At 40.0% G+C, this 24,401-nt stretch overlaps 1 protein-coding gene across 1 annotated transcript in view; it reads left to right on the top strand.

Moving 5' to 3' along the window:
* Positions 1-24,401, top strand: part of LOC128703042 (uncharacterized) — an 80,528-nt gene that overhangs the window by 17,916 nt on the left and 38,211 nt on the right. The window contains exons 3-4 of the mRNA XM_070080692.1: positions 2,659-2,768; positions 7,827-7,937. Of these exons, the coding sequence (XP_069936793.1) occupies positions 2,659-2,768; positions 7,827-7,937 (221 nt within the window). The remainder of the gene's footprint in view (positions 1-2,658; positions 2,769-7,826; positions 7,938-24,401) is intronic.

Raw genomic sequence — 24,401 nt, 5'->3', positions numbered from 1 at the left:
GTGTTGATGTGATGTTCGTGCAAGAACACAGCTACAGACCAGGCTATGAGTTGAAGGTGATTGGGTATAATGTGTATGTGGAGCATGCGATAAGGTTGAAAGGAGGAGTTGCCATTCTGGTAAGGGAAACTAGCCCGTTCGTAGTGAGGCATTGTGAGGGTGGGGAGGGGGGGGTGATTCGTGTGGATGGGTGGTGGGGTAGGGTACAGATGAGTTTGGTGTGTATGTATGGTCCGGCAGAGGGAGATGTGCGTATTAAGAATAAATTTGTGAAGGATGTCATAGTATATTATTTGCGTGCTTTGCCTGGTGTAGCTGTAATTGGTGGTGATTGGAATTGTGTGATAAGGCGTAAGGACGTGGAACCTAGAGGGGCAGGGTATTGTTCGGGGATTTTGGGGGAATTATTAAATGGGGTGGGGTTAATGGACGTTGGGGGGGGGTTGAAGAACATACTTTTGTTAGATGTGGATATGCGGCTAGGCTCGATCGCTTGTATGTGCCCCAAACAGTAATAGCAGAGTGCGTGTGGTGGACGCGGTTTTTTCGGATCACAGGGGAGTACTGGTGGACCTAGAATGGGAGGGATTGCCTAGAAGGGGTCAAGGTTATTGGAAGTTAAATGTGAAGCTGTTGCAGGGTGAGGAATGTCGTCAGTCTTTTGCGCAATTGTGGGAACGGTTGGTGGATGAAGCGCCTGGGGATGATCAGGGCCGGATTAAGAAGTCTCCGGGCCCTAGGCTATTCGCTTACCCGTAACTCAAAGGGGCGGGGCCCCTTTGAGTTACGGGTAAGCGAAGCGACCCCTTCCAGCTTGGGAGTGGGGGGGGGTCGGTGTGAGCCTGTTCAAGGTCTAATTAAATACATTCTGGCTATTTAGATTAAATTTAATAGGGAAAGTACATCAAGACAACCAAAACCATTTACCAACAGCCATTATAACTATCTTGTTAAATCATGCATTTTAAAGAGAATAAACTCAAGACAGCATAGTATTACTAGATTAGGCTATTAAAGTAGTGACATCATGTACCTATTATATTCGGCATAACCACTACAGCACTATTATTCCCTTTATAAATCACTGACCATTATTGTTATCATTGCATCATGCATAAGACTATCAAATCATATAAACTCAAGAAAGTAAAGAATTGTTTATATTCACAGGCACTTCTTAAATAAACTTTTTTCTGGATTTCATATTGGCAAAATCATCAATTATATTCTGAAAATCAATATTTCTTGTTAGATCAGATTCAATGGTCAACAAGGCTAGGTTACACAATTTGTCTTGGCTCATTGTTGAACGGAGCTGGTTTTTCACTCTTTTCAAAACAGAAAATGAATGTTCTCCTTCACAGTTAGTAGCTGGAAGTGTTAGGTAAAGGCGATACACTATGTCAACATTAGGGAAGGTTTCTGAGATACCTGCATTTCTTAAATGTTTCAAAGCAGCTGAGGGCGCACATTTTTCAGGTGGAGCTTTAATCTGATTCATATACCCAGAAAAATGAACTATTTCTTCAACAAATGTGTCCTGAACATCTGCTGAAAGGTGTTGTTGCAACTTTAATGCAGCTTCTCTCAATTCTGCATCTGGCATAGTAGTAATTTTGAACAGAAATCCAAACTTGTCATTGAGATTCTGGTAGATTTCTTTTCTTTTCACCAATTCTGTAATCAGTGAATCCAGAATGACGAAGTATGTAGCTGTCTTACATTTCTGCCTTGGTAGCAACACAATTTCATTGTCTGACTCTTCAAAATTGCGTTTCCTCTTCCTTGACCGCTGATGATCAGCCCGGTAACTGTAGTCTTTCACCAGCAGTTTAGCTTTCTCTTCAAACATTTCAAAAGCTTCATCATTGCGAAGTGAGCTTACAAATTCCACTAAGCCTGCATAGAGGTTAGCACAAGTAGCCATTTCAATTTCAATTTTCTGAAGTGTCTTGTTCGTGGCATTTAACCGTTCCAGTATACAGTCCCAAAGCACACAGAGTAAGGCCAATTCAAAATCTTCCAATTTTGATGCTAAGCTGGCTGCTTCGCTTCTTGTAGTTGCTGTCTGGTCTTCATCCTCTGCTATTTGGATCAAAGCAGAACGTATTTCAGCAAAGCTGTCTTTCAAAGCATGTGTTGCATCATGCTGCGCTGGCCACCTTGTTGTTGATAATGATTTGATGACATAATGATTTGATGACATCTCCATGAATGGTTGACTTGAGTACACTCCACCGATGCGTTGAAGCAGAGAAAAAATTAATGAGTGCTTGTAAAAGTCCAAAAAATGAAACTGCAGCGACACAACACTCCGCAGCACATGACCCAACAAGATTAAGATTTGCATTATTTAGTTTATATGTGGCATGGATGAATCTTATTGTAGCTAGCTGGTCCAGTGGCTAACGCGTCGGTCTGGAGTTTTATGACTCCCTGAAAGCGGAATCTAACCCCACCCGTGGTACAGTTTAGGTCTGTATTAGTTGTATCAAGTAGTAGCAAAAATGAATGTTGTTTATCCTTCTGTGTCACTATATTAAAATGGCCAGAAAACCTTCCACTGAATATTTTGTTAAAAGTATTCATAATTTGAATTTTGTATTTGTATTCTCTTTTTAGTTGCAAATTTGTATTTTATCCTGGATATCTTTACAGAATTTCAGCGAGGTGATGGCCTGTATGGCGGCATCATCGTGCGTCAGCCGCCTGGGGAGGATCCCAACTATAACACCTATGACTTTGATCTTCCTCAACACACTATATTGGTATGTTATTGTAATGGATCTAATTATTTTATTATTTGTTATTCTCTTTAGCACACGTTAAGTGCTTTGTCAGATTCCCTGAAGAATCTTTGCGTAAGGTAGAAAGGACATCATATTATCTGGAGAGAGTTTATCTGGAGAGAGTTCCGGGGGTCAACGCCCCCGCGGCCCGGTCTGTGACCAGGCCTCCTTAGGTCAGTGTCCCAGGATGCGACCCACACCAGTCGACTAACACCCAGGTACCCATTTTACTGATGGGGAACATAGACAACAGGTGGAAAGAAACACGTCCAATGTTTCTACTCTGGCTGGGAATCGAACCCAGGCCCTCACCGTGAAGCGAGAGCGTTAACCACCAGGCCACCATGGGAACGACATGAAAGACTTCATTTCTTCTAAAATACAATTGTTTGATGCACAACCACACTGTTGCACAAAACGACATAGTTCAATAGGCTTTAAGCCCAATTAAGCTATAGACATAACGATATACACAGGAGTGTCTCTCTCACTGTTGCTGTGCAGTCTTGAACCTAATAAATCTAATAAACTAACCAGCCTGTAGACCCTGGGTTGTACTATACACCGAGAGGTACTCACCTATTTGTGGTTGCAGGGGTAGATTCATAGTTCCTGGCCCCGCCTCTTCACTGATTGCTACTAGGTCCTCCCTCTCCCTGCTCCATGAGGTTTATCAAACCTCGCCTTAAAACTGTGTATGGTTCCTGCCTCCACTACGTCACTTTCTAGACTATTCCATTTCCTGACAACTCTATGACTGAAGAAATACTTCCTAACGTCCCTTTGACTCATAGGAATCTTCAGCTTCCAACTGCATCCCTTGTTTTTGTGTCCCCTCTCTGGAACATCCTGTCTTTGTCCACCTTGTCAATTCCTCGCAGTATTTTATATGTCGTTATCATGTCTCCCCTGACCCTCCTGTCTTCCAGTGTCGTCCGGCCGATTTCCCTTAACCTTTCTTAGTAGGATAATTCCTTTAGCTCTGGAACTAGTCTCGTTGCAAACTTTTGCATTTTCTCTAATTTCTTGACATGCTTGACCAGATGTGGATTCCAAACTGGTGCTGCATACTCCAATATGGTCTGGCGTATATCGTGTACAGAGTCTTGAACGATTCCTTACGGAGGTATCGAAACGCTATTCTTAGGTTTGCCAGACGCCTGTATGCTGCAGGCATACAGGCGTCTGATGTGCGCCTCAGGAGATGTGCTTGGTATTGTACTCACCCCAAGATCTTTTTCCTTGAGTGAGTTTTGCAGTCTTTGGACATCTAGACTATGCTCTGTCTGCAGTCTTCTTTGCCCTTCCCGATCCTCATGACTTTACCAACTGCTGGACCAGGCTTGTAGCCTGTCCAGGACTCTTTGTAGTCCTGCTTGATCCTCGACCAATTTAATTCTCCTCACTAACTTCACATCATCGGCAAACAGGGACACTTCTGAGTCTATGCCTTTCGTTATGTCATTCACATATTCCAAAAAACAGCACAGGTCCTAGGACTGACCCCTGTGGAACTCCGCTCGTCACAGGCGCCCACTCTGACACTTCGTCACGTACCATGACTCGTTGTTGCCTCCTGTCAGATATTCTCTGATCCGTTGCAGTGCCTTTCCTGTTATGCGTGCCTGATCCTCTAGCTTTAGCTTTAACCTCTTCTGAGGAACTGTGTTGAAGGCCTTCTTGCAGTCCAAGAAAATGCAGTCTATCCAACCCTCTCACTCGTGTCTTACTTCAGTTACCGTAACATAAAAGTCCAGTAGGTTTGTGACACAGGATTTTCCTTTCCTGAAACTTGAGTCTTTCTAGGTGATCTACCACTCTCCTCCTGATGATCTCCACGACTTTACATTCTACATACGTCCGTGACACTGGTCTGGAGTTTAATGCCTGGTATGTCTCCTTTCTTAAAAATTGGGACTACATTTGCCATCTCCCATACCTCAGGTAGTTAGCCAGTTTCAATGGATGTGGTGAAGATCTTTGTCAGTGGCACACACAGCATCTCTGGTTCCTCTCTAAGGACCCACGGAGAGATGTCTGGTCCCACCGCCTTAGAGGTATCAGATTCACATAGCAGTTTCTTCAACTCCTCCTCGGTTATGTGTACCTCATCCAGCACTTGTTGATGTACCTCCCTGTTCTGAATTCCTGGAGCCCTTCCTGTCTCCACTGTAAATACTTCTTTAAATCTAATGCTGAGCTCCTTACATACCTCTTGGTCGTTTCTTGTGAACGCCCCACCTTCCTTTCTCAACCAGATTACCTGGTCCTTGACTGTTTTCCTCCTGATGTGGCTATACAACAGCTTCGGGTCAGACTTGACTTTCGATGCTATGTCATTTTCGTATTGTCGCCGTGCATATTCGTTTCTGGCTCTTCGGCTAATCTCCTTATTTTCCTGGGTCCTTTGTCTTCTGTACTTTTTCCATTCTCTAGCACACTTAGTTTTTGCCTCCCTACACCTTTGGGTGAACCAAGTACTCGTTCTGCTCTTCCCATTATTTCTGTTTCCCTCGGGAACAAACGTCTCCTCTGCCTACTTGCATTTTGTTGTCACATAGTCCATCATGTCTGTTACTGGTTTTCCTGCCAATTCTCTCTCCCACTGAACATCTTGCAGGAAGTTCCTCATGCCTGTGTAGCCCCTCCTCTTGTAGTTTGGTTTCCCCGTCCTATTCCTGCTACCCTCTCCACTTATAGCTCAATTATGTAATCAAAGCACAGAACCACATAATCACTAGCTCCAAGGTGCCTTTCTTACGAAATATCCTCGATGTTCAAACTACTCAAGATGAATACCAGGTCCAGTTTTGCTGGATCGTTCTCACCTCTCTCTCTCTGGCAGTGTATCTAACATGTCAGTCAGTCAGTCTCCTTGTGACTGAAATCACCCATAAATTTGATCTCCCCATGTGAGCTCTTCTGGCCACCTCGGCTAGTGTGACTACCATTGCTCTGTTGCTCTCGTCATATTCTTCTCTTGGCCTCCTGCAGTTCTGTGGCGGGTTGTACATTTCTGCAATTATCACCTTTTGGCCCTCAGACTGGATTATTCCTACTATGTAGTCCCTTTCGCCCATTCCATCCATTCCATTTCCTCAAATCCCCACCGATTTTTAATGAACAGTGCAACTCTTCTTCCCCCTCTGCTCCCTCTATCTTTCCTGAGGATTTGATATACGGGCGGAAAGATTGCATCTGTTATCATTCTGTTGAGTTTCATTTCTGTGCTATTATGTCTGGGGATGTCTCCTTGATTCTTTTATGCCACTCCTCACACTTATTTGTTATTCCGTCTGCATTTGTATGCCAAACCTTCAACTTCTTTACTAAAACTGTTGTCTTAGTAGTTGCTATGAAGGTGGAATGGTGGTTGGGGGGCAATGGGTATGGCATGTGTGTTTTGGGTTAAAATGTGTGGTTGTATTGGGGTTGTCCTGTTTGTGGGTCTTCTGTGTGTGGTTGTGAGGGAGGTTGTATTTGATCTTCCTCTTGAGTCTGGGTTCTGTCCATTTCCATCTTCACCTCTCTTTCCTCCTTTCATCTTTGTATCATCTCTTTCAGTTTGTGCCTTTCTTCTCGTGTTCTGTCGCAGTCGAGATTCACCTTCCGGTACACCATGTCCCTTAGTCTTGCTTTCTCCTGCAGGATCCTGTTTTGATCCGATTCTACCTTGAAAATCACTCTGACTGGCTGATGTTCATCTCTTAGTATATGTTCGCTGAGTATTCGCTTTAATTATAATTTTAGAGACTTAAATATCCTTGTGGAAAACAGAACAAGTTACATGCAGCCCTGATCATCCATTGTCTATTCGATATCCCTTACACGCATTTAGCCAATTAATATAAAGGTTTCTAACATAACAAGTGCGCATATTTCATTCTATATATGCTGAGAGTATACTTTATTTTAATTTTTAAAGATAAAATTATTACCAGCTGGAAGTGTAGAGGATACAAGTAGCTGTGATGACTCGTGTACTACATAGTCTTAAAGCTGAGTATACCAAAACAATCCAACAATGTTACATATATTATGACGTTTGTGTCTGTTATTATTATAATTAACATTTACTGGTGACTCATAGGGTAAACGCAGTTTTAATTATCCTTGTAAAGAGATGCTTTAATACCAAGTAGACAAAATAGACCAAGAGGGATATATATACAATGACAGGTATATATGTTTGTTCTGTTTAAATGAGAAGAAGCATTTATTTTCATTTTAGGGATGAAGAATTTGTTCACTAGTGAGTTGTAAGTGACTTTAATCCTTCATTACCCTTATATAACAGATAGGCTTCAAACCTAATTAGCTAACTTATAACACTCGTATATTTACAACTCTCGGGTGATATTTTTTTCAATATTTATTGAATAATTCATATTATGAATAATTCATCTTTTTAAAAGGACAATGAAAATTATTTTTGTGTGTTAACATTTTAAATTATTTTAAGATATTTCTCTACATATAATCTCATATAATTCATCATATCCTAAAAGATTATTGGGATGGAATTTTGGGAAACTTTCCACAAACATCCTGATGAGTTATAAATTTACATGAAGAGATCAAATCGGATCATTCAGAGTAAAGAATGTCAGAGACTCGATCCTGTTTCCAGTTAGTGCGATACAGACCAAGAAGTGTAGCTCAACTCTCAGAGACTTGCTTTTTTTTTTTAGATCATTTACGGTGTTTGTCTGTTTCACTCACAAGAAAGCATTACGGAACTTGGTAGACACCGACACAAACCGACAAGTAGTGATACCGACACAAACCGACAAGTAGTGATACCGACATTGTTAGATAAGTAACTTTCCAGTTCCTAAGTTTCAGGCTGGATTTTATTAAGTAAATCTCAACATGGAAGGATTTATTAAAAGGACCTTTTAATAAATCCTTTTTTTCCCGTTACAGAACATAGATTAATTATGAAAAAATAGTAAAAATGAGTTCTTATACATTAAAAAAAATATAATTACGGGTAATAGGTTAATTATCCCCAACACAAAATAATTTTTATTGCAGGTCCAGGACTGGATGCACAAACCAACAATTGAAAAATTTATTCATATGGCTTATGGGAATGGAAGTGAGTCTCCAGAGTCAATGTTAGTAAATGGTCGAGGCCCTTACCAGGTGGGTGCTACTGCTATATACGTATATGTAGTGCCGAATAGGTAAAACTTGCGGTTTTGGCTTAAATAGCAACGCTCTTCTTTCCGAAGAAGGCAAGCGTAAGTTTATGCATGCAATAATTTCACTTGCCCAACGAAAAAATATATTTCATTTTGTTTATTATTAAATTATTGTAACCTTATCTAAAATATTTTAGTTGGATTAGGCTAAATTAAACTGCGCTTGTTTGTGATAAGTTTTCTAAGGTTCTTTTGGTACAAAATTAATTTTTGCATTAACAAAAATATAAAAAATATATTTTTAAACGTATAAGAGAAAGCTTTAGAAAGGATTTAATTTTAAATGAATTAACATAAGAACATAAGAAAGAAGGAGCACTGCAACAGGCCTACTGGCCCATGCGAGACAGGTCCAATTCTTGCACCGGCTTAAGCCAATGCCATAATCTAGTCAAGTCAGGTCACATTCACTTAAGGAAGGAGCACGGCATCTGACTAGCACAAGTAAGTCAGGTCCAACTCACACCCACCCACACCCACTCATGTATTTATCTAACATATTTTTAAAACTACACAACGTTTTAGCCTGAATAACTGTACTCGAGAGTTTGCTCCACTCATCCACAACTCTATTACCAAACCAGTGCTTTCCTATATCCTTCCTGAATCTGAATTTTTCCAACTTGAAACCATTGCTGCGAGTCCTGTCTTGGCTGGAAATTTTCAGCACGCTATTTACATCCCCTTTATTTATTCTTGTTTTCCATTTATACACCTCGATCATATCCCCCCTAATTCTACGCCTTTCGAGAGAGTGCAGATTCAGGGTCCTCAGTCTATCCTCATAGGGAAGATTTCTGATACATGGGATCATCTTTGTCATCCTCCTTTGTACGTTTTCCAGAGCATTTATATCCATTCTGTAATACGGTGACCAGGACTGAGCAGCATAGTCTAAATGAGGCCTAACCAAAGATGTATGGAGTTGAAGAACAACTTGAGGACTTCTATTATTTATACTTCTTGCTATGAAGCCAAGGATTCTGTTAGCTTTTTTTGCGAGCACTAATGCACTGTTGTCTTGGTTTTAGATTACTGATAACCAGAACTCCTAAATCCTTTCTGCAGTCGGGTATTATTAAGATCTACATAATTAAGTTAATATATGGCATTATTTTCCTGTCCAACATTTAGAACTCTGCATTTATCTATGTTAATAAACTGCATCTGCCACTTCTCCGACCACTGCATCAGTCTATTCAAATTATCCTGGAGTGCTCTGTCCTCATTAGAACGAATTGGACGGCCTATTTTGGTGTCATCAGCAAATTTGCTTATGTCACTGTTTATTCCCTCATCTATGTCGTTTATTTAAATTGCGAACAACGAGGGGCCCAACACTGGCCCTTGTGAAACACCACTTGTGACGTGCCCCAAATTCTGAATTCTCCTCTGCTGCCTGTTTGTCAACCATGCCTCTACCCAGGAAAAAATTTCTCCTCCTATATCGTGAGCCTTAAGTTTCTCAATATCCTCTGATGTGGAACTCTATCGAATGCCTTACTGAAGTCCATATACACAATATCATATTCAGTACCATGATCTACCTCCTCAAATCCCATAGTGAAAAAGTTAGTAAATTCGTAAGACAGGAACGCCCCTTTGTAAAACCATGTTGAGATTCATTAATCAGTCTGTGCCTATCAAGATGGATACGAATTGCTTCGGCAATTATTGATTCCATAAATTTACCAACTATGGAGGTACAGCTTATTGGTCTATAGTTCAAAGATAAGGACCTGTCACCTGCCTTGTAAATAGGTATTACATTTGCCATTTTCCTCTGGTCTTATATATTGAAAAGATTAGACAAAGGAATAAGTTCCTCTTTACAGTCCATTAAAACCCTTACAAACAGTTCATCAGGGCCTGGGGAGTTGTTTGGTTTAAATTTCTCTATTTGCCTGAGGACCATGTCACTAGCTATCGTTCATAGTTTATTATCATCCAGTTCTACATAATTTATTATTTCTGGAATTTTGCTAGTATCTTCCCGATTAAAAACTGAGAGGAAGTAAGTGTTGAAAAGTTCACACATTTCCTTATCACTGTCAGTGATCTGACCTGAGTTACTTTTAAGTGGGCCTATCTTGTCCCTAATCTTCTGTATACCTGAAAGAACCCTTTTGGATTTGTCTTCGAATCTCTTGCGACTATAGCCTCATAATCCCTTTTTGCTTTTATTCCTTTTTCTATTTCTCTCTTTAATTGAATATACTGATTTCTTAACTGTACATCCCCTCTTTTGACTTGTCTATATGTGCCTCTCTTTTGACCAGTGAGATGTTTTAATCTATTGTTTATCCATTTGGGATCATTTCTGTTAAATCAAATTTACCAACTTGGAACAAAAGTTGTCTGGGCAGCTAGCACTATGCTCTGAAGCACGTCATATTGGCAACCAACACCACCTACCTGACCCATAGTCAGGCCATGTCAATTTAGCCCACCCAGGTAATTTCTGAGTCCCATGAAGTCGGCGAAGCAAAAGTCTGGGACAGAGACTTGACTGCAGTTAACTGGGCAAATCAATGATATTTTAAAACAAAGTGTTTTGTAATCACTTTCCCCAAGCTCATCATTAACCTCAAGATTATTAACCAGTGATTCTTTGTTGGCAAGAACCAAGTCAAGGAGGATGTATCCTATAGTTGGTTCTGTCACAAACTGTTTTATAAAGCAATCTTGAACCATATCAAGAAAGTCACTAGAATCAAGATTTCTTGTCACATTGTTTTAATAAATTTCTCTAAAGTTAAAATCTTCTATTAACACAACATCTTCATATCTAGATGCCTTATGAATTACGTCCCATAACAACCTACCACCCTCCCTATCAAAGTTCGGGGCCTACATATCCCCATTCAAAATCATCTCTATTTCTGTAACATATTGTTCATTATATCAAATGAGACCAAGAGAACGAGAATTCAATCACTGTGAAAATCCACCACAAAGTCTCTGTAAGTGTATTTTTGGGGCTCTGAAACGGATTAATCTGATTTACATTATTCCTTATGAAAAAAATTCGTTCGGCACTTGAACAGATTGGCACTCGAACAGCCTTCTGGAATGAATTAAGTTTGAGTACCCAGGCTCCATAATATATATATATATATATATATATATATATATATATATATATATATATATATATATATATATATATATATATATATATATATATATATATATTTATATATACATATTTATATATACAGTAAGATCACAGTAAACAGGTGATATCAGAATATGCAAAACAACCACTGTGAAAGAATAGTGAAATACCAAGCGCTTTCGTGACTTCTCACATTATCAAGGAACTATAAAGGACAAAACGTCAAAGGAAGGCAAATAATGGGTCAAGACTACACCTCACCATCACGTCACCTAATACTCTACCCAAGAATTAAGATTTAATGCTTGTCTAATGTATCATTAAATTCTTCCAAAATTTTGTTAATTATAATTGAATCCAATTTATATAAACCAAAATATTCATAGTTTCAAAACTACTTTTCATGAAACATGATTCAACTATATTCCTGTCGACCATGGATTTGTTTGATACAACTTTCTCAGCCTTTTGAAAATCAAATGGATGGTTAAAATCTCTCACATGAATAAATAGAACATTAGAATCTACTGTCATTTTGCCCTACATCGTATCTTGTATACTTATTTATCCTCTTTTTCTTAAAATATGTATTACCTATAATTAAATCTCTTTCTATACAAAGTTTATTCAAAGGGCCCTCAATATCATTTACACCTGGCACCCCAAACTTACCTATCACACCCTCACTAAATGTTTCACCTACTTTAGCATTTAGGTCCCCTTCCACAATTACTCTCTCACTTGGTTCAAAAGTTCCTATACATTTGCTTAACATCTCCCAAAATCTCTCTCTCTCTCTTCTCTACACTTTTCTCTTCTCCAGGTGCATTCACGCTTATTATGACCCACTTTTTGCATCCGACCCTTATTTTAATACACATAATTCTTCAATTTATACATTTATATTCCCTCTTCTCCTTCCATAACTCCTCCTTCAACATTATTGCTACCCCTTCCCTAGCTCTAACTCTCCCAGATACTCCTGGCTTAATCTCATTTATTTTCCCCAACGGAATTCGCCTTACCCCTTCAGCTTTGTTTCGCTTAGGGCTAAGACATCCAACTTCTTTTCATTCATAACATCAGCACACACACACATATATATACACACATTATATATATATATATATATATATATATATATATATATATATATATATATATATATATATATATATATATATATATATATATATATATATATATATATATATATATCTCCGAACCCAAGCTGCTTTGGCCCATCTCATTGTGAGCGAAAACGCATGATGCCTTAGACCACTAGACCACACAATCCTTAACAATGATGCATCTAGCCAAGCTTGATGTTGTACCCACCATCGAAGGACATGAGGTGGTGTGGACGCCTCTGATCTAATTTCATTCTACTCTTAAGAAAATCAGGAACCATGAACAGAAATACTCCTGATAAATCACCTTACCTGATCAGGAGAAGAATGGAGGTGAAGTGACTCTCCAAACTTCAACCCACACCAGGTAAGGTCAATACTACCAAGAACAGAAATTAAAGCAAATCACACCCATGGAACTGGAGTCTAGCCACAGCCCGCTAGATGGAAGTGCTGGCAGTAATGCCCTAATGGTTCCTGGGTGTCTGAACAACCATAACCTCACTTATTACCGGCTTTTCCTTCACACACACACACACACACACACACACACACACACACCAGGGGGAGAAGAAAGCGATCGAAGGTATCATGAAAGCAATAGGTAGAATCAGCTCAAACCAGGATCCTGCAGGAGACAGCACAACTGATGGACAAACCAGAGTACCGGAGCGTGTACCTCGATTGTGACAGAACACAGGAAGAAAGAATGATACTGGGAGAGAGGGTACAACGACGAAAGGAGGAACGGGATGCATTGATGAAGATGAGCACAACCTAGACTCAGGTGGAAGGTCAAACACACCCTTCAGAAACCCCCCGCAGAAGGATTCCAACCACGACAACCCCAAAGCAACTGAACAATCTCAACCAAAACCTGCTCACTGTTCCCTCTGCCCCCACCCCCCACATCACAAACCCCACCCCTGCAGCAGTCCCCTATGGGCACTCTGCCCCCATCCACCCCATCACAAACCCTACCCACACTGAAACAACCCCAAAACAAGTGAACAATCTAAACCAAACCTCACACACTGTTCCCTCTGCCCCCACCCCCCACATCACAAACCTTACCCCTACAGCAGCTCTCTATGGGCACTCTGCCCTCACCCCACCATCATAAACCCCACCCACACCGCAAACCCCCATAAACCCCCTCCAGGGCTACCCCTCCCCCCAACCCTAGTATTTTCCCAGGACCACCGTGATAGAAGGTTTGGTACATGAACGCAGATGGAATAACGAATAAATACGAAGTGAGGTGAGGTGAGGTGAGGTTCTGACGAGAGCTTTGGTGAGATGGGGAAGAAAGAAGGATGAGTAAGGATGGAATGTGTGAAAGGTTAAGGGGTGTGGGGGAGAGGTGGGGTTTTAAAGGTAAGTGGCCTATCACTTTGGTGCAATTGAATGCGTGTGCATACGTGTTGTGTAATTCGTGGTAAAGTTATGTTTATAGGATAGGAATACCTCCTACCCGTCAGTTGTACTCCGCTATATCAGGTGTATACCGGTGAGTCACTGAATTTTAAGGATGCATACTGTATGCAATTGCCTTTGTTTTTTTTTTTCCCAAGAGGCTGGTCGTAAGGCTGCAGCTGCAGGTGGTAGTTGCAGGTCGTTTGATGGAGGTTGGTTGCTCACCTGGAGTTGGCTGGCTAAGCAGTTTCTGAGGTTGTGTCTTGCTAGAGGATAATCGTAGGTGTTACAAGGTTAGTTGGGAGGTGTTGATTAATAGAAGTGAGTCACCCAGAATTGGGGAGCATTAGTCCATGTTACTGGACGTAGAATGGTTCTGGTGGTATCCATCCTTCATCGGGGAGGTCGCTTAGGATTTTTGGTCGAGGGAAGCTCTTCTTGTGGATGAAGCGTCGAACTCTTTGTTGGAGGGTCATTCTTTGGGATCTGTGGAGGGGGAGTGCTATTGGTGTAGTCGGTCGTGTTCGATGGTTGGGGAGGGTTCTCTCTGTCAGGTACATAGAGTTCCTGCATGTCATATAGTTGTCTCTTCATTAGTTTATCTAGCCTGACGTTGGTTGCAGTGATTCTCTGTTGTATGTACAGATCTTCGGTCCTGATTCTGTCTCTGAATCTAGCGCCAGTGATAAAGCGGAGGACTCTGTTTTGGACTCTTTGGAGTTTTAGCATGTTGGTTTTGGATGTTAGCAACATGGGTACATAAGGGTATTCTAGCAGAGGTCTGATCATCTTCTTGTACAGGTGTTGTTTGATGTGGGACGGGCTGCCTTAAATCGGTAAAGTTGGCCAAGGTGGGCTTTCGCTAGGTTCACTTTTTTGGTTATGTGGGATGTAGAGTTGAGTAATCTGTCGATCTCGTATCCTAGGATCTTGTTTGGATTCCTAATAGCAATTCGGGTGACTGTGATGGAAATGCCCCCTTTGTCTTCAATGGTTGATGGTAAGCAGCTGATGGTGCTGATGATGACTTTGTCTGGGTTGGTTGTGATTCTCCATTTCTTCTCCCACTTAGCTGTTCTCCTTAGTTCTTCATTCATTTTCTCTATTGCTCTCCTATGCTTATTTGCACCAGCGATGGGGGTAGAAGAGACTACATGGATAACATCGTCTGCAAATTGGGTGATGATGGTATCATTGTGTTCAGGCTGAGGGGAGGTCGTTGACGTATATGTTGAAGTTTATAGGACTGAGGCAAGAGCCTTGGGGTACTCCTGCTGTCGACGTGAAGGGAGTTGTTTCCGTGCCGTGGAAGGTGGGGATGATTCTTCTTCCGGTTAAAAAGTTGTAGATGAGCCTGAGAAAGGTCCAGTTGGGGTCAGGGAGGTCTGCGAGTTTGAAAATGAGACCATCGTGCCACAGGCTGTCGAAGGCTTTGTGTACGTACCTGGTTGCAATCAGGGCCAGGTTTCCTTGCTCCTCAGGTTGGCCACAGCATCGAGGATGATATTTATAGCATGCTGTGTGCTGTGGCGGGACCTGAAGCCGAACTACCTTTCAGAGAATAGGTGGTTGAACTCCATGTAGTAATTCAGCCTGCTAGAGATTATTCTTTCGAAGGCTTTGTCCTTGACTTCGAGTAGGGAGATGGGCCTGTAGTTTTCAGGGTTGCGGTTGTCCTTGTTGGGTTTGGCGATGAAGATCATCCTTGCCGTCTTGAATGCCACTGGGAAATGACCTGATGCCAAGATGGCACTGTAGATATTTATTAGTGACATCTTGCAGTTGCGGGGAAGGTACTTTAGTTGTTTAGCTGTTATGCCTGATGGGACAGGTGCTGTGTTTCTCAGTCGCCCAATGGCATGGGACACTTCCCTGAGAGTAATTGGTCTGGTTAGAGGGTGTTCGTTTTCGAGAGATGTGTTAAATGATGGTATAGGATGGAAATCTTCCAGGTTTTCGTCACGCCATTGGTCGACTCGCTGGTAATGGTTATTATTAAATCTTCTGCTGTCGTTGTGTGAGAGAATGTTCTCCCATACTTCGCCCATCAGCTTGGCTTGGTCTTGTGGGTCATCGAGCAGGGTAGTCACTTCCTCACCCTCTTCGTCGGCGAAGGAGTGTGTGAGGTGTTGAGTGGGAGTGTGGTTGGCCCTTAGGAGTCCACGGATCTTGTTCCAGAATTGGTCTGGGTGGCGTTTATACTGGTTTGCTTGGCGCACCAGATATTCCCAAACATCTTTTTTATGTTGGGTTATTAGGGCGATTAGCTCTCTTCTCATTCTTAGTAGAACTTCCCGGGTGGGTTGCACTGTGTGAAAGTGTCTGCTGCACTCAGATTGGTAGTTATTCATTCTGTCCTTGATTTCCCTGGTTGGTTTGTATTGTTGGTTGATCTTGGACGTTGTTAGTGCGCAGCATGCTTGTGTGGCTTCATTGATTCTGGCATGGAGGGAGTTAACCGCCTCATCTATTGCAATGGAGGGATGGTTTTCAAGAGGGATAGTTTGGTCGTTTCCTAAGAAGGCCCTGAAGGGGTCAAATCCTAGTGTCTTTAGGTTGGGTCTGGGGAGGGTGGGTGTTCAGAACGGAGTGGACTGGAGCTTGATTACGACGGGGATGTGATCTGGACCGACGTTGCCACCTGGGGAGAGACTGCAGTGGAACAGGTCGCAGTCTCTGTTTGTAAGTACTACGTCTGGGGCACCTGGGTGGTGGCCCACGAACGACTTAAAGAATGAGCCTTGGAATGTAAGGCCATTCGCAGCCATTATATTGAATAGTTGTTTCCCTTGTGGTCGCCTTGGGGATGGGCGGCACCACAGCTGAAGAGAGCGGGGTGGTGGACATTGAAGTCCCCTGCTAAGACAGTATGGATATTTCTACTGAGTAGTCTGTGTAAGGGAATAGATTCAGTATATGGTTGTCTGGGAGGGAAGTACCCTGTCCCTGCTAGAAGTCGCCTGTGTGATGTTGGCACTTCAATTGCTAGGAGGTTGTCCTCGTCGACATGTATACTGCGAAATTCATGCCCCTGTTTCACTAGGATGGCCACCCCGCTGTGGGGTTCCCTGGATTTCTCGAGAGTTGTGTACCCACGTATCTTTATGTGTTGGTCAGGCCTGGCTAATGTTTCGTTTAAAAGGATAATGTCCGGGTTGTGGCTGCAGAGTTCTAATTCAAGGAGGTAGCGGTTGTTAAAGAAGTGTTGGATGTTAATTTGCAGAATCGTGATCCCCATTATTTTACGTGTTTGGCGGAGTTGCTGTAAAACGAAGATGGGAGTTTAGTAGCACAGTCGCGCGGCGGTTGCATGCGCTTTCTGTTGGAGTTGCGGGAGGGAGTGGGTGGGGAGTTATAGTCTTGGGTGGACAACTGAGAGGAGAACAGGTCATCGTCTATGCTGTTTGCAATGGTGATATCCGATGACGAGTCTGATTCGTCGTCAGACGTCGGGGGCACGTCAGAGTCTACACTTTTTTGGCGAGTTGAGTTGTCAGTCACATCGGCTGCGGACATGGGGAATTATGGAGATTGTACATGGAAAAATATGTCCTGAAATTGGATTTGCTGCTCAGCGGTTGTCTCACACGGGATGGCGGTGAAACCAGGTTGGTCCTTTAGGACGGCCTCAGTGGCGGTGGGTTGTGCATCAGATAATGGTGCAGTTGCTGGAATTGTGGCTTCCCTGCTGGTGGTAGGTTGGTTGAGTGGGGGAGTTTTTAGCGCACTGAGTCGGGGATGATTATGGCTGAAGTGCCATTTGCTACAAACAGCTCATTGAGGATGGTGCATCAAAGTTGGTCATCACCCTTGGACCACTCCTTGGCCAGCATGAAGTTTACCTGGAGTTTGCCTGGAGAGAGTTTCGGGGGTCAACGCCCCCGCGGCCCGGTCTGTGACCAGGCCTCCTGGTGGATCAGAGCCTGATCAACCAGGCTGTTACTGCTGGCTGCATGCAATCCAACGTACGAGCCACAGCCCGGCTGGTGAGGTACCGACTTGTGTAAGCTGTGTTCTTCATAATCCATTCTTGGATGAGTCCAAAAGGGATGGGATAGGAGGGAAATCCTTGGGATTGGTGAGGACCAGGAGTGGGGTGGGGGTGGGGGGCTAGGGGGTGGGGTTCCAAGCATTACCAGAGTTCGATAGGTTGAGGAAAGATTCATGAGACATAGTGGGAGGAGACTGTGCGGCCTTTTTTTTTTTTTGGTGCTGGCCAGTTTCTTGTTTTCCAGGATTTTTGGACTTCAGACTGGTCACTGCCTTACCGAGGAGTGGCATGAAAGAATTAATGAAAAGTCCCCAGACACCATAGCAGTCACAGGAACGAAACTCATTGAGACAGTAACAGATGCAGTCTTCCCACCGGGATATCAGATCCTGAGGAAAGATAGAAGGAGCAGAGGGGGAGGAGGGGTTGCAATGCTCATAAAAATCCGATGGGGTTTTGAGGAAATGGAAGGCATGGACGAGATAGGAAAGAGGGACTACATGGTAGGTACAATTCAGTCTGGGGAACATAAGGTAGTCATTGCAGTGATGTATAACCCACCACAGAACTGCAGGAGACCAAGAGAGGAATATGAATAGAACAACAGAGCGATGATGGACACACTGGCTGAGGTGGCACGAAGATCTCAATCGTGCAGATTTAGTTGATAAATTAAGCACCTTGACCGACTTAAATGATTGTAACATGGTTAGTTTTGATGCTACTTCCTTGTTTATAAAAGTTCCTGTTGATGATTTATTAAGTTTCTTATCTGAAGAACTTGTTAATTATGATTTACCATTGCCAGTTCCTGTTATCATTAAACTTATTAAACTTTGCAGCATTGATGCAAAATTTGTATTTAATGATCAGTTTTATACTCAGAAGTTTGGTATGGCAATGGGAAATCCTCTTTCACCTGTTCTTGGTAACTTGTACATGGAATTTTTGAAACAAGATTGCTTAACACAATCCTCCCTAATAGAGCTAAATGGTTCAGAAATGTTGATGATATTTTGTGATTATGCCTAAGAATGTAGATATAAACCATTTCCTTGTTAAATTAAATAGCTTAGTCCATTCTATAAACTTTACTGTTGAGTTTGAAGAAAATAACTCACTGCCTAGATGTTTTAATTATTAAGGGTAACAATGACTTTAAATTTAAAATTTACAAAAAAAAAACTACAAATATCTGTTCCTATGCACACTATTATTCTTCACTGTCGGTTTTCTCATCAATGTTTTTTCAGAAATTTGCGTATTTGTAGTCCAGAGTTCATAGATGAAGAGATATTCAAAATTTATGATATAGCTAATGATCTGAAACATCCAAGAAACGTAATTGATAAATCTTTTAAAATTTCTAGAAATACTTTTTACAATCCAAAAAAGACAACCAACCTTATTCAACTAAAAATATGTTGGTTCTCCCTTACCATGAAAACTTGGTTGATATGCCTTCTCTTCTTAAGACTTTTAATATCAAAGTTGTATTTAAAAATCTTGATACAGTAAAAGAAAAACTTTTGATAGCGAATTCCACCCAAAATGCTGACTGATGTCTATAAGATTCCTTGTAAAATTTGCGATAACTTGGTTATGGTCAAACTGGTAAAAGTCTCGAACTAAGATTAAAGCAACATAAATATTTCATTAGAACTGGACAGGTTTTTAATGCTCTATTTATTCATGTGAGAGATTTTAACCATCCAATTGATTTTCCAAAGGCTGAGAAACTTGTATCAGGCAAATCCATGGTCGACAGGAATATGACTGAATCATGTTTCATAAAAAGCAGTTTTGAAAATGATATGTATATTTCCTTTGGTTTAAACAAATTGGATTCATTTATAATTAATAAAATTTGGGAAGAATTTAATGATACATTAAGCAAGTAATAAATCTTAATTCTTGGGTAGAGTATTATGTGGGTTTCACAGAGTCAGGCGTCGTCACGCGTGTGTGAGGTGTAGCTTTGCTGTGGTGACGTGATGGTGATGTGTAGTCTTGGCCCTTTATATGCCTTCCTTTGATGTTTTGTTTTTATTGTTCCTTGATAATGTGAGAAGTCAGGAAATCGCTTGGAATTTCACTATTCTTTCACAGTGGTTATTTTGCATATGTATATATATATGTGTGTATATATATATATATATATATATATATATATATATATATATATATATATATATATATATATATATATATATATATATATATATATGCAATAAGATCACAGTAAACAGGTGATTTCAGAATATGCAAAACAACCACTGTTAAAGAATAGAGAAGTTCCAAGCGATTTCGCGACTACTCACAGTATCAAGGAACAATGAAAGTAAAGCATCAAAGGAAGGTATATAAAGGGGTAGCCCACACCTCACTATCAGATCCCACAACAACGAAACACCTGGCGCGAGACAGCAGGCCCGCCGACCGAACTAGGCAGGTCCTTCTTACAACCCACCAACAAACTATTCTACTCAAGAAATAAGAAATTTAAAAAATTATTTGTCCAATGTATTATTAAATTCTTCCCAAATTCTATTAATTATAAACGGATCTAATTATAAATGGATCAGACCAATTATTAGCTCCATAGGATCAGTTTCATATAAATTATCCAAATGGCTTGTTGATATTTTGAGCCCTATTGTTGGCAAAATTTCTAACTTTAATGTTAAAAACAACATAGATTTAGTTGAAAAATTAAGCTCCTTGACTGACTTAAATGATTTTAACATGGGTAGTTTTGATGTTACTTCCTTGTTTACGAAAGTTCCTGTTGATGATTTATTAAGTTTATCTGAAGAACTCGTTAATTATGATTTACCATTGCCAGTTCCTACTATCATTAAACTTATTAAACTTTGCATTGTTGATGCAAAATTTGTATTTAATGATAAGTTTTACACTCAGAAGTTTGGTATGGAAATGGGGAATCCTCTTTCACCTGTTCTTAGTAACCTATACATGGAATTTTTTGAAACAAGGCTGCTTAACACATTCCTCCCTAATAGAGCTAAATGGTTCAGATATGTTGATGATATTTTGTGTCTTATGCCCAAAAATGTAGATATAGACCATTTCCTTGGCAAATTAAATAGCTTAGCCCATTCTATAAATTTTACTGTTGAATTTGAAGAAAATAACTCATTGCCTTTTCTAGATGTATTAATTATTAAGGGTAATAATGAATTCAAACTTAAAATTTACAGAAAACCTACAAATAACTGTTCCTGTGTCCACTATTATCCTTCCCATCAAGATAGAGTTAAACTGTCTGTTTTTTCATCAATGTTTTTGAGAGCTTTACGAATTTGTAGTCCAGAGTTCATAGATGAAGAAATATCCAAAATTTATGAAATAGGTAATGATCTGAAATACCCAAGAAATGTAATTGATAAATCTTTTAAAGTTGCTAGAAATACTTTTTACAATCCAAAAAGGGACAACCAGCCTTATTCAACTAAAAATATGTTGGTTCTCCCTTACCATGAAAACTTGGTTGATATGCCTTCTCTTCTTAAGTTGTATTCAAAAATCTTGATACAGTAAAAAAACTTTTGATAAAGAATTCCCCCCAAAATGCTGATGGATGTGTCAATACGATTCCTTGTAAAATTTGCGATAAAGTTCATTACGGTCAAACTGGTAAAAATCTCGAACTTAGATTAAAACAACATAAATATAGCATTAGAATCGGACAAGATTCCAATGCTCTATTTATTCATATAAGAGATTTTCACCATCCAATTGATTTTCAAAAAGTTGAGAAAGTTGTATCAAGCAAGTCCATGGTCGACAGGAATATAATTGAATCTTGTTTCAGAAAAAGCAGTTTTGACAATAATATGAATATTTGCTTTAGCTTATATAAATTAGATCCATTTATAATTAATAGAATTTGGGAAGAATTTAATAATACATTGGACAAATAATAATTTTTTAAATTTCTTATTTCTTGAGTAGAATAGTTTGTTGGTGGGTTGTAAGGACCTGCCTAGTTCGTTCGGCGGGCCTGCTGTCTCGCGTCAGGTGTTTCGTTGTTGTGGGATCTGATGGTGAGGTGTGGGCTACCCCTTTATATACATTCCTTTGATGCTTTACTTTCATTGTTCCTTGATAATGTGAGTAGTCACGAAAACACTTGGAACATCTCTATTCTTTCACAGTGGTTCTTTTGCATATATATATATATATATATATATATATATATATATATATATATATATATATATATATATATATATATAAAAAATATATATATATATATATATATATATATATATATATATATATATCCTCTTCCATAGCATCAAACGAGTTGATAAGACAAATTCTTCCTGATAACCTCGGTGACTCAGCAGGAATACAGGACCCTAGCTACACCAGGGCCATCACTGAATGGGAGACTCTTGCTGCTCCAGCACCAAACCCTAGTGCAGCACTGGTTCACAAATAGTCAAGCTGGGATGGCCCGATCGCTGAAAAGGTGCTTACCAACATGCTCAGGGCTGCAACATCACATAAGGAGACTGCCTATCTCCAGGCTGTGAGGGCACATCACTTAGGGGGCTTCCTCCAAACAATTCCCATATCGGCAATGGGAATGCGACTCGACCCTAAGACCCTCTGTATTGCAGAGTCTCTGCGCCTTGCTGCCCCAATTCGTACATAATATATGTGTATTTGCGGTGAAGCACAAGCAGACCAAAATGGTCTACACGGTCTTAACTGTTCCAAAACCAAGGGCTGGCATGTAAGACACAATGAGGTCAATGACATCATAAAGAGAACCCTTGCTACAGCTGGATGCCCAGCCGAGAGGGAGCCCCGATCACTAGCAGCCAACAATACACACAACCCAGAAAACCGCCCCGACGGGATCACCATCTATCCTTGAAATAATGGCAAGCTCTTAGCATGGGGCTATACCTGTGTGTCCACACTGGCTGACACCTATATCCATCACAGTGTCGGGCGACAGGGAGCAGCTGCTGACCACAGGGAGGAGTACAAAATCAGCAAGTACAGGGACGTAAGTCAACAGTATCAATTTGTCTCAGTGGGATCAGAGACCTTGGGATCATGGGGAAAAAATGCCACATGTTTCCTCAAAGAATTGGGTTCCAGACTCATCGACACCACCAGGGACCCAAGGGCAGCCACTTTCATGATCCAGCACCTCAGCATAGCCATCCAGAGGGGAAATGATTGCTGCATACTTGGATCGAGTCCGGCTTCGGAGGAGCTGGAGGAAATTCATGATCTTTAATACATTGTACAATTGTATTCATGTTTGTGTCTTCCTGCACATGTATTCTGTTTATCAGTAAATGTTCACATAGAATATAAAATATATAGGGGTGGTAGGAGAAGAAAATATTCAAACAGCTCCGAGGAGAACCTTGAGTTTTCCCTGAGGTACGTTTATTGTCTTCTTTGAGGATGAGGGTCCCTGCTTTTAGTATATATATATATATATATATATATATATATATATATATATATATATATATATATATATATATATATATATATATATATATATATATATATATATGTATAGTTAGTTTTGATGTTACTTCTTTGTTCACGAAAGTTCCTGTTGATGATTTATTAATTTTCTTATCTGAAGAACTCGTTAATTATGATTTACCATTGCCAGTTCCTACTATCATTAAACTTATTAAACTTTGCATTGTTGATGCAAAATTTGCATTTAATGATAAGTTTTACACTCAGAAGTTTGGTATGTCAATGGGAAATCCTCTTTCACCTGTTCTTAGTAACCTATACATGGAATTTTTTGAAACAAGGTTACTTAACACAATCCTCCCTAATAGAGCTAAATGGTTCAAATATGTTGATGATATTTTGTGTCTTATGCCCAAGAATGTAGATATACACCATTTCCTTGTTAAATTAAATAGCTTAGTCCATTATATAAACTTTACTGTTGAGTTTGAGGAAAATAAATCATTGCCTTTTCTATATGTTTTAATTATTAAGGGTAATAATGAATTCAAATTTAAAATTTACAGAAAACCTCCAAATAACTATTCCTTTGTACATTATTATTCTTCAAATCATGATAGAGTTAAACTGTCTGTTTTCTCATCAATGTTATTGAGAGCTTTGCGTATTTATAGACCAGAGTTCATAGATGAAGAAATATCCAAAATTTATGAAATAGCTAATGATCTGAAACATCCAAGAAACGTAATTGATAAATCTTTTAAAATTGCTAGAAATACTTTTTACAACCCAAAAAGGGACAACCAACTTTATTCATCTAAAAATATGTTGGTTCTCTCTTACCATGAAAACTTGGTTGATATGCCTTCTCTTCTTAAGACTTTTAACAACAAAGTTGTATTTAAAAATCTTGATACAGTAAAAAAAAACTTTTGATAAAGAATTCCCCCCAAAATGCTGACGGATGTGTCTATAAGATTCTTTGTAAAATTTGCGATAAAGTTTATTACGGTCAAACTGGCAAAAATCTCGAACTAAGATTAAAACAACATAAATATAGCATTAGAACTGGACAAGATTCCAATGCTCTATTTATTTATGTGAGAGATTTTAACCATTCAATTGATTTTCAAAAAGTTGAGAAAGTTGTATCAAGCAAGTCCATGGTCGACAGGAATGTAATTGAATCTTGTTTCATAAAAAGCAGTTTTGACAATAATATGAATATTTCCTTTGGTTTATATAAATTAGATCCATTTATAATTA

The sequence above is a fragment of the Cherax quadricarinatus genome, unplaced genomic scaffold (assembly GCF_038502225.1).
Source record: "Cherax quadricarinatus isolate ZL_2023a unplaced genomic scaffold, ASM3850222v1 Contig792, whole genome shotgun sequence".
NCBI classification, from domain to species: Eukaryota; Metazoa; Arthropoda; class Malacostraca; order Decapoda; family Parastacidae; genus Cherax; species Cherax quadricarinatus.
Note: the sequence above shows the minus strand (reverse complement) of the source record. Positions and strands in the feature narration are given on the sequence as shown.